This window comes from Nelumbo lutea, chromosome 1 (assembly GCF_056320005.1).
Source record: "Nelumbo lutea isolate HS-2025 chromosome 1, American lotus-T2T, whole genome shotgun sequence".
Classification (NCBI taxonomy): domain Eukaryota; kingdom Viridiplantae; phylum Streptophyta; class Magnoliopsida; order Proteales; family Nelumbonaceae; genus Nelumbo; species Nelumbo lutea.
The window spans coordinates 186,548,338-186,560,360 of NC_142684.1; the positions used below are offsets into that span (position 1 = coordinate 186,548,338).

General features: G+C 40.5%; 1 protein-coding gene across 1 annotated transcript in view; it reads left to right on the forward strand.

Moving 5' to 3' along the window:
- Positions 1-405: 405 nt before the first annotated feature.
- LOC148879849 (uncharacterized) overlaps positions 406-12,023 on the forward strand; it is a 28,877-nt gene continuing 17,259 nt past the window's right edge. The window contains exons 1-3 of the mRNA XM_088961556.1: positions 406-854; positions 962-1,188; positions 4,400-4,510. Coding sequence (XP_088817682.1) covers positions 547-854; positions 962-1,188; positions 4,400-4,510 — 646 coding nt within the window. The 5' untranslated portion in view covers positions 406-546. The remainder of the gene's footprint in view (positions 855-961; positions 1,189-4,399; positions 4,511-12,023) is intronic.

A 12,023-nucleotide genomic window follows, 5' to 3' on the forward strand; every position in this document is an offset into this window, starting at 1 on the left:
CCCTCCAGCATATCTCAACCATGTGAACATCTTCCATTAACAATTTCGGGAGATATTCCCAATACATGCTGAGATGTGCATGTGCATGTAGGGAGTTTGTGAGCAGCAAATGGGATGTCATTGGTGAGAAAGTCCATAACATGTCTTTGTAGTATCATAGATTTTTCTTTAATTTTTTATAGGAAAAATCTATGAACCCTTATTTATATTATTGAATATTCGATTGCAATTCGGATTCGATTCGGATCCTTATGAATCCGATGAAAAGGTTCGATTTGAATTCGAATATAGGGGACGGAATCACGGGAATCAAATTATGTGCCTGTATGGATATATCCGATTACGTTCTTTTGAGCAGAAAACCGAAAACCTATTATCCGATTCGATTCGATCCGTTTGCAGTTCCACTCACAAGTCTCAAAGCTGCTCGCACCCATTCGAGAACCATTAATCCATCCACAATCCATACACTACATGAACAGTACATAGCAGTCTGCACTTTGCACGCTGGCAGTTCACAAGTCACAACCGACCCTTCCACCATTAATGGCCTCTCCTCTATCGTTCCTATGTGCGTCTCTCTCTCCACAGTCGTTATGGATATCGCAAAAATCAATCCACCTTTCCCGCCATTGTCTTCCAGCGGTCTCAATTCCCTCGACAAGCTCTTCTATCTCTCACCAGCCATTTCGAAGGAAAAAGAATAACATCCTCTCACCTCTCATCATTACCAGGGTCCCCTACTCAAGTCGATGTGCAACGATCAGAGCCCAGTTGAACTTTCCTCTCATTTCCCCTCAAGACCAATGGGGAACATGGACAGCTCTCTTTGCCACGGGCGCCTTCGGTATCTGGTAATCTCTGTTGAAATATTCACCCGATTGTATGTCTGGGGTTCTTACTCTTCCTATTTGTTTGATTTTCTTCAATTTCTTGGGGGATTGGGATTATGGGATTGAAGGTCCGAGAAGACCAAAGTGGGGAGCACATTGAGTGCTGCCCTGGTGAGCATACTGGTTGGGCTTGCGGCTAGTAATCTCGGAATCATACCTTACGAATCTCCAGCTTATTCGATAGTGATGGAGTATCTGCTCCCCATGGCTATTCCGTTATTGCTGTTTAGAGCGGACTTGCGTCGTGTGATACACTCAACAGGAACATTGCTCTTGGCTTTCTTGCTTGGATCAGGTCATACTAGTTTACATTTCAATTCCCTTCTCTTTTCTACTCATTAACTTGTTCAAAGCATCACTGTGTTATCGTTTTCTTTTCTTTTTTTTTTTTTTTTTTTCTTGAAATGACAAATTGGGAGTTATGTGCTTGGAAAATTGTGGTTTGGTATAACTGAAAGTTTGTACCAAATAAAATGTCTGTTTGAATTTAGCTTGATGACTTGTTGCTGCACATATTCATACACAGAGAAGATAAAAAGCAAGCTGTCATTTGTCATATGCTCCAAGTTAAACACCATAGTAGGTTGTATCTTAAACTGAATTTGGAAAACAGGGTGCTCATCATAAGGATAATGATCCGCAAAGTTCTTAATTGAGAAAACAGGGTGCTCACCATAGAAGGTTGTATCTTATATGAGCTCTTCCAGAACAGATGATGGATGTACATATAACATTATGCAAAGATAAAATCCAGCTTGAGAATACCAAATTAAACCCTCACCATCTCAACGCCTAAGTAATTTTCTTCCTAACCAATTACACTTGTAATGGGGTTTACGGTTAACTTAACTCTAAACCATAAATAAGCAAGTGACGTAACATTCTTCATGCTATGACATCAGCCTGTGTCCTCAGGATTGGGGGTCATAAATTCATCTTTCATTGAGCACCAGGTCTCCTATGTGGTATCCTCGGGTGGCATATGAGTCTACTGCACGAGCCACTATATTTCAGCGCAGTTGTTGCACTTCACAATCCTAGAGTTTGATGCTGCTAAAGTCTTGTGCCATCCTACCAATACAATGAGGAACTTTAAAACAGATTTATACAATTATAGTGCAAAGAACTAAATAGTAAATACAGATGATATGACATAGTGATGTTTTAAAGTTCCTTCTGTCATCCTTTGGCCATAAGGATGAGATGGATGCAAAATAAGCATGCTTAGCGGCATAGCCAGGAGTTTTTTCTAGTGGGGTCATACAATAACTTAAGTTTCATAAATGTCAAAAACTCAAAATGTATTTATTATTATTATTATTATTAAATTCCCGATTAGTACCCTGTACTTTGGGTCTAGTGCCACTTTGGTCCCTGAACTTTCAAAACATGTCAATTTAGTACCTACCATTAACCAGCTGCTAACCAGCCGTTAAGTGGCAATTGAAAAGACACAAATGCCCTTCAAGTGACATCTAATTTTCTTTATGAACCATCCAAACATTGACAAAAAATGAACAGTCCCAAATCCTTGCCTCTTCTATTCAAGAAAGTTGGGGTCACGTCCACCAGAATGCCCACTGAGACGTGACCCCAACTTTCTTGAGTGGCAGAGAAAAGGATTTGGGACTGTTCATTTTTTTGTCAATGTTTAGATGGTTAATAAAGAAAATTAGATGACACTCGAAGGACATTTTTGTCTTTTCAAATGTCACTTAACAGCTGGTTAATGGCTGGTTAAGCGGCAGGTACTGGATTGGCACGTTTTGAAAGTTCGGGTACTGAATTGCTGCGTTTTAAAGTTCGGGTGCTGAATTGTTGTGTTTTAAAGTTCGGGGACCGAAGTGGCATTGTTATTATTATTACATTTTCAACTGCCCAAGTTGCAACTCATTGGAGGACTCTGTGGCCGTTTGGGACACACAGTGACTTCTGGCATTGTATGAGCCAAGAAACCCAGAAAATAGTGAAGCCCTGTTTGGTTAAATCCGGAAAGCTGAAAATAGGCTTATATGGGCCAACAATCAACTTTCCGGTGAAGCTATCATAGGTAGCTTCTTGAAAGCAGCTCTGTCAATGCAGCTCAATCACCACATAAGCCCTACCAAACAGGCTCTTTATATATGTAGTCTAAAGTCCAAATAAAATGCCTAAATTAACCCCACACTCATATTTTCATTTAATTCTACTGGGGTCAATATGGGAAAATGGGCTGAAAAGCCTGAAATAATACATGAATTTCATGCTTCTTTTGGACTTCAATGGGGTCAATCTACCCCACTCAAATGCATGTAGTTCCACCCTTGAGCATGCTTGGACAGTCTAGGGTGCAAAATGATCATACCTGGACAGCCTAATGACTACTACAAAAACCATTCACCATAACACAAAGGTAGGCAATATATGAAAATGAAATCATAGAGATCTTTGTCCAAATCTTTGGCAGGAAAATGTGGCTACACAACCCTGAAGAAGCCATTCTTTCCTCGTTGTGGCAGAATAGGACAGATGCTGCCATAGATCTCCTTATTTTTCTTCTGCATTCTTTCCATAAAAAGATTGATACTTGAAAGCTACCCTTTTACAACTATGGTGCTCCACATGCTTGGTGATGGTTGACATTTGGAGCTCAGAAACTATGTAGGTCTGGAAAGGTATGCACATTCTTAGTCATGTGCCCTTGTACCTTGAAATGGTATCTTCAGATACATAAGCATAACCTTGGTTGTTTTATTCCCTAATTTAGTGCAATACACCCAGTACTTTTTTCTTCCACTCATGTATTCTTGGTTTCTTCTAAATAGCCTAAGAAAGTGATGCGGCCACGAAATGAACTTCTTAAACTTCATGAAAGAGGAGCAGGCTATGCTTGTTTGTGACTTCATAACCATAGCCACTCAATTTGTAAATCACTTAGGTGAACAGGAGTAATGAGCTGTTATTTAGTGATGATCTTGAGGTTACAATTATAAATCTTGGTTTTGAAATTCCATATTAAGTGGTCGAGATGCCACGGGCCTATTGAATGACACTGAACAAATTTTTCTTATAAATTTGGATGTCTGAAAATTAACTAATAGGATCTTTCCACTATATGCTAGTGGTCACCAATTCTACATACTGCATCACCACTTTTTGTTTTGAAGGTATTCCAATTAATAATGAAGCTGACAAGTTATTGGTGTTGTCGTTAAGTGTTCAGAAAGCCTCACAGTAGGAGTCTAATGAAAAATTTTAGGGTGACCCACCTGGGTCAAGGTGATTTGCCTGAATTCATGGAGAAATTTATGGAAATAATTTGTCAGCGGGGTAAATCCCTGCAAAACTTGCACATTTTTGTTACCAAGATGATATATGTGAAATGTGAATCAGCCTTATATTTTCCTTTTAGGTGGATATTGCTATTTCTATGCATATCCAAGGTTAGAGCATCTGCTTGTCATTTTGTTGTCATTATTTCTTGTTTAGGTGGTTTTATTTGTTAATTTATTCTTGTGTTGCCGCAGTTGCTACAACATTTGGAACATTAGTGGCATATCTAATGGTGCCCATGCGATCACTTGGTCAAGATAGTTGGAAGATTGCATCTGCCCTCATGGGCAGTTATATTGGTGGAGGTATTTTTCAGGATATGCTTTTTCATTCTTTTGTGCATAGCAACATCTAACAAACATAATGTAAAGCAGCATTGGCATTTTTTTTGAAGGCTAGATAATTTATTGATAAAAGTTAGGAATACAAGATACAATCCAGAGAGGATGGGCCATCCCATTAATACAGTGAGGAACTTCAAAGCAGATTTTATATAGCCAGCAGAAAGAATAGCACATGACAGAAGGAAAATAAAAGGACCATGCAGGTGCTTCCCAATTACACTTCAAACAGATTATATATATCTAAGAAAGCATGGATAGTAACATGCAGGGAAGCCTTTTTCACAGATATCCACTTTCTTTAAAATCTCCTCCCAAGAAAACTTATTCGCAAAGAACCTCTTGTTTCTTTCTGTCAACCAAATGATTGCAGTTGGAATAGAAGCTCAGACGATCTTTCTTTTATTATTTAGCCCTTTCACCCACCAAGCTTCCAAGAAGGATTTGACATAACTGGGTTGAGTCAAGCACAGGTTCAAAGCTTTGTCGTGTGATGCAGCACTGGCATTTGAATTCTATTAAGTTATTAATGTGCACAGACCTGCCATTGTTGTATCTCTATGTGATGCAGCACTGGGAATTATCTGCTATGCATTTTTCAGTTCATCATGTATCTCTATTACAGTGTTACTATCGCAAAGACATTATGCTTTATGTCTGCTGATTGATATTCAAGGTGCTTTTGCCATTTTGGAAGTTTACTTTCTTATAGACCACAAATTTTAGATATAGGCCCAATTGTAAAAGGGTAAGGTTTGTTTTCTTTAAGGTGATCCAAAACATCTCTATTACATGTTTTTTCTTTTTCTTTTTTCCTTTTTTTGTTGAAGGGATATAATTTTGCTGAAGGGTCAGATGTAGTTCTTTATACAGGTGGAAAGAAAGTGAATCTCTCTCTCTCTCTCTCTCTCTCTCCACAAGTCCTAGCCTGAAGTTTCTTTCTTTGACAGAACTTGAAGTGGAGAATAAGGATGATTGTCTCTAACATAATATTTTGAAGGAATATGACAATTACCTTCTTTAGAAGGTTTGGTTTTCTTTCTTAAGTTTGTAAGTAACTTTTATGAGTTCATACACCAAGATGAGTATTCAGATCATGCTCAATAATGGAAAAACAAGAGTTTTATGCATTTGATCTTATTTTCTATAAAGATGTTAAAGAATGATGGAAAGCTCTCATTGATGCTCAGATTACTTACAACCAAGGGAATTCATTCTTTACATTTCCCCAAGTGTGGCGATATAGTGTTGGGACCCAAACACTCCCTCCGAACCCAATTGTAGGAGTGGAGCAGGCCACCACCAAACAGCATTTCACTAGAAGACAGAGAGGCTAGCGTCACACGCGATAGAGCCTCCCAGAGTTAGTTACACTCAGAGCCTCCTAGAGTTACTTACACTGCCACCAGAATATATTCTCTCTATGATTGCATACATGTAGGCCAGCTATATAAGGCCCTGATCATGTAATAGGTGGCGTGAATGAATATCCCTTTCATCTCTCTCTGAGTCATTTTCTTTCTACCTTTCCCCTCTCTCCCCCTCCCATCTTCTGTTTTAGGAGGTTTAGCCACCCTCGAAGGGGCTTCTGAGGTGAGCGGTAACTCATCAGATTGGTATCGGAGCCAGGCTATCCAAATCCCAAGCTTCACGATGCCATAGACACGTTCCACTACCGTGGATGGATTCCACCAGGTTTTATACGAACTCAAGGAACTCAAGGTGGTCGTCTCCAGTTTCGCCTCTCATCAACTGCCCGGCGAGACCAGTCACCCAGTAGGAGCGGAAGCCTCTGCTTCCAGTAGCCAAAGAACAATGTTTTACCCCACCGGAAAAGTCACTAAGATCAACTTTCCCAACTATTCCAGTGGAGATCCCATTTTGGATCTTCCAAGCAGAAAGGTATTTCGAATACCACGAAATTCCCGCACACTAGCGTGTCACCATCGCCTCCATTCATCTAGAAGGAGACGCGATTCTATGGCTCCAGTGGTATCGCCAGAATCATCCCCAGGTAACTTGGGCGGAGTTCACTGAAGCTTTGTGCATCTGCTTTGGGCCGACGACGTTTGTGGACTATGACGAGCTTATCACTCGGTTGAAGCAGACTGGAATGGTAACAGAGTTCCAGCTCGAGTTCAAGCGGATGGCGACCAGGGTACATGGCTGGCCAGAGAAAGCCTTAGTAGGATGTTTTGTGGGAGGTCTTAGAGAGGATATCCATCTGGAGGTGAGGGCTCTCCGCCCGACGATTGTCATGGCTGCGGTGGGATTGGATTGCCTACAAGAAGAAAGAATCGACAACTGTTGTAGAGCTAGCAAACCGACCTACCTGAATTTGAGGACTCCTCCATGGGTCGATCAGCAGCCCATGAAACCAGTTGGGGATCATCAGAAGCCCATATTGCCCCGGCCCACTATGCCCTTCAAACGTCTCTCATGGGCTGAGATGCAAGCTCAACGCGAGAAAGGCCTTTGCTATAACTGTGATGATAAGTTTGGACCGGGCCATAAATGCCGGGTCTAGCGGGTGTTTCTCCTACAGATAAAGGAAGAGTCGGAAGAGACAAACCCAAAGCACTTAAATGATCGTGAACTGATTCCAGACGGACCAGAACTTGGCGGGGCTGAGATCTCCTTACACGCTCTCATGGGTCTCAACTCTCTTCAGTCCATGCGCGTAGAAGGAAGATTGGTGGGCTGGACCGTGATGATTCTGATTGACAGTGGCTCTACCCTGAATTTCATCACTTGCCGTTTGGCTAAGCAGCTAGGTATGACTATACAACCCACTCCTCTCTTTTCAATCCATGTGGCTAATGGGAGTTAGATGTCGTGTAATGGTGTATGTAAGAAGGAAAAAATCCTCATATAGGGCCATAATTTTGTGGTGGATCTCCACCCATTGGATTTCTCGGGGGCTGATATTATTTTGGGGATTCATTGGTTGCGTGGCCTGGGCCCTGCTTTATGTGATTGGGCCAAAATGACAATGGATTTTCACCAGGATGGCCAGACTTGTCATTTACAAGGGGTGCGGCCCCCTAGTCCACAAGGTGACACTTTAGCCTCCATGAAACGGGCCTCCAAGGATGCTGCCCAACCCATATTTATACACTTAGGGTTTGTTTGATTGCTGAGAAAGGAATGAGAAAAGGGAATATTCCCGAATTATTCTTCCTATCTTGTGTTTGTTTACTGGTAAACAGTGTTTTGGGATGAGAAACAAGAGGGACGCGGGATCCCAAAATTAAGTGAGTGGGGTCGCACCAAAACAGTGCGACCCCGGTGAGAAAAGAAAAAGCTAAGAAAATTTCTCGGGCAATTGCCGGAGGAGCTTTGAAGACCAACATTACCACCCTCGGTCCTCTTGTCCTCCCAATTAGTGAGCAGCTTCTCTTCTTTGCAACTCTAGTGGCGAAGAAGCTGCTCAATGCAAAGGTGAAGCCATACATTCCGGACTTCAAGCTGGCTTTCGATCATTTCTGCATACATGCTGGAGGAAGGGCTGTGATTGATGAACTGGAGAACCTACAGCTGATGCCGGTACGTGTTGAGGCTTCTCGGATGTCCCTCCACCATTTCGGCAATACATTGTCAAGCTCCATTTGGTATGAGTTGGCCTACACAGAGGCCAAGGGGAGGATGCCCAAGGGCCACCGTGTGTGGCAGATTGCATTCGGAAGTGGTTTCAAGTGTAACAGTGCTGTCTGGGAAGCTCTTTGCCATGTAAAGCCTTCTCCCAAGGATCCCTGGGAAGATTGCATTGATAGGTACCCTGTGCAGACAGTTTCTTAATTTCACCCACATTTCGATTAGACATCTTCTTCATTCAGACAGTAGTTAGATATACCCTAACTAGCTCTATCTATTTTACTTTACCATTTGATTCTGGTCCTTTAATCCATATTGATGTTTTTCTTTTTTTTTTCTTTTCATTTTTCTTTTGTTAATGTGTGCTTCCAGTACTTCGCAATCATGTACTATTACTCTCTGGGAATTTATAATCTGCACCCTTCTGTTGTAATTGAAGAATGAATCCTTAATGGCTTCCTTATTCTGAAACCCCCTGGCCCTATTGGATATGTTTGTTTCTTTGTCTTTAAAATTTATGGCTCTTCTTCACTAATGGCAAAACTTTTTTCAGAAACTATGTAGAGGTATTTACATATGGAGATTGGAGAAATCTTTGGTTTTCCAGGGAATATTAACTAAGCTATTTGATTATAAATTGATAATGATAAGATTGTGATTGTCAGTAAGGCTTCCACTGGTATAAGGCATCTCAATTCTTCCCTGTGCTTGCCTCTCTTCACAGATGATGGGGTATAGCTTGCTTTCAATGTGATAGGACGACATTTATTAAGTGAATTATAAGTTGATGGACTCGAAACTTGTGGTATTTTGTTAACTACAATGAGTTGTGATCATTTTAACGTGTCATCTTCCTACTACTGGTTTTGGTTTCCTACCTGCCATAACTAAGTCTGAAATTCTCTACACTACACATTAAATAATAATTTCTTATTTAATTGTCTTGTCATTGGCATCCTGTTATTTTTCATGACAGCGCTAATAGCGAGCTAGATTTTATTCTCTTCATCCTATATGTGAGTAATGTAATTGAAAATCAGAAAGTGTGACATTCCAATTTCATACCCAATTTGTATGAGTTCTTGCACCTAGTTGATATTTTCCTTTTCATATGCTCCTTTCCTCTTCTGCAGGCAGCTATGCTCATTTGCAGTCACCTGTGTCCCAGATTCAGTTAACCTACCAAAATTATAGTTATGGTAACGATATTCTCTAAAGATGTACTAGCAATAACATGGGGTAGTGTGATCCCAATCTACACTTTGATTGCTTCATATTCTCAGTGTACCTACTAGCTGGTCTTCTACTCTGGCTGGTTAAATTTCCTTACCCATATAATGGAACTTAAGAGTTATCCTTGAATTGAAAGTTGAAACAGGAGACATAACAAAGGAGCAGAGTATTCCTGGAAGCTTTTGTTGTGGCTTCATTTACATCTCTGAATGTGGGAAATAATAAGATTAACAAGCTCATCACCAACCCACATGCATATTCACAAAAATGGGTCCAACACATATGCTGAACTCAGATTCACAAACAAATTCTTGTCAACATTGAGCTTAAATATCCATTAGCATCCTAGAGGGGAGTTCATCTCTATAAGACTATTACAGTATTTTCTCTGTTTCCTACGGTGGTTCCAACTTATGCAAATATCTCCCTGTTCAATAAAGCAAAGCTCCTTTGGACCCAAGGCAAAGATATGATACTTATCTACTTCAATGGAGTGAAAAATTGAAACATATCTTCTTTCTCATATAAGAAAAATGAATATTTCTTTTCTGAACTCAGATTGCATTGTGAGCACCACCAAAAATAATTTGGAGAGGCCCATAAACTATTATGAGAAACTCCTTACAAGAGGAAGAAACCAACTCTTTTCAATTGCCACTTTCCATAGGTCTTCTGGAGGCTGCTGTTTTTAGGCAGAGAAGCCAAAGGGAAGTAACAATGTCAGATTGAACATAGATTTATTTACTACTAGGAATTGTGGACAGGCTTGCTTCCTGCATTGGCACTTTCTGATCACATTTTAAAAAGTATAATTGCACAAATGTGGTCTCAGTTATCCTCACTTCTAGATTGCAAACTTATTTATTATTAAAAATTGTGGATAGACTTATTTCCTACATTGGCACTTTCTGATCACATTTTAAAAAGTACAATCGCACAAATGTAGTCTCAGTTATCCTCATGGAAAGGATGAATTTTTCTGAGGCAGCTTCATCATCTCATCATATTGAACTTGCTCATGTATGAATCTATGCTTTGAATGGCCTCAATGGTTGCAAAGTCAATTAGAAAATTGCAACTTTTAGCATAGAAAAGGAAGAATGAAGATAACAGAAAATTAATTCATTTAAAGAAACATGACAGTGGGAGCAACTCAAAATAGACTTTTGGATCCCAAGGTAAATAACTAACTTTGTTCAACAAACAGGTTATGGAACATATAGAATCACCATAACAACAAATATATTCTCCCATTTTCTCATCTTGTCCCCTTATTCCACGGAGGTAATTGATTCTTCTTTTACTGGATACTCTCTCAAAGAGCACATATCTTCATTAGGAACTGCAGATAATGATTTATGGAAAAGAGAAAGGAAAAAATAACCTGCAGGGAGTTGCTGATGGTTGAATGTAGAGATTTGGTTATGCACATGTAAATTCTGTTGAAACATTTGAGAGCAAGCAACTTGTCATCCCAACATTTGGGGGGTGCAAGTTGTCACAAAAATAAATTACATGCATTTTTATAGTTTAGCATGATTTTTCTCCTATAAATTTTCTTGCAAAACAAACACTAGAAAGTGGATTTTCTCACAAAAATTTTCTCAACAAACAAACACATTATAACTAACTGAGAAAATAAATTTTCCTCTTCTCATCCCAACATTTCTCATCCCATCCTTTCTCAGTCTAATTTTCTCAACAATCAAACAGACCCCTAGGCATTTGGCACACAACCCCAATTCTGGACAGCCAGGGCTGTGTTCACCCCACAGAAGCCAATACGAGGCCTTACGATCGATACTCGATTAGTTTGGCGATGTATTCAAGGAGCCGAACCAATTATCTCCACCCCGGGCTCATGATCATCAAATACCTCTCTTACCCGGTTCTAAACCGGCCAATGTGAGGCCATATAGATACCCTTACTTTTAGAAGCTGGAAATTGAAAAGGCAGTGAGAGAACTATTGGAAAAAGGGCATATACAGACCAGCACCAGCCCTTTTTCATCTCCTGTACTCTTAGTGAAGAAGAAGGATGGTAGTTGGCGCTTTTGCGTAGATTACCGGGCCTTGAATCAGATTACCGTGAAGGACAAGTTTCCTATACCCCTCATTGATGAACTACTAGATGAGTTAGGAGAGGCACGAGTGTTCTCCAAATTAGACATGCGGTCCGGGTATCATTAGATTCGGGTCCACCAGGCCGACATCCACAAGACGGCCTTTAGGACCCACGATGGCCATTATGAGTTTTTGGTTATGCCTTTTGGACTCACCAACGCCCCCTCCACCTTTCAGGCCCTCATGAATGATATCTTCAGGCCATTCCTAAGGCGATTTATTCTGGTGTTTTTCAATGATATTTTGGTGTACAGCAGGGATTGGGACACACATATGGAACATCTGAAACTCACCCTCACAACTCTAAGGGGGCACCACTTACAAGACAAAATGACAGTGTTCCTTTGAACAAGGACAAATTCAATACTTAAGCCATGTGGTTGTAGCAGGTCGGGTCATGGCAGACCCAGAAAAAGTAGACGCCATCCAGAAGTGGCACCAGTTACATGCCAAAATGACAAAGTGTTCATTTGGACAAGGACAAATTCAATACTTAGGCCATGTGGTTGCAGCAGGTTGGGTCATG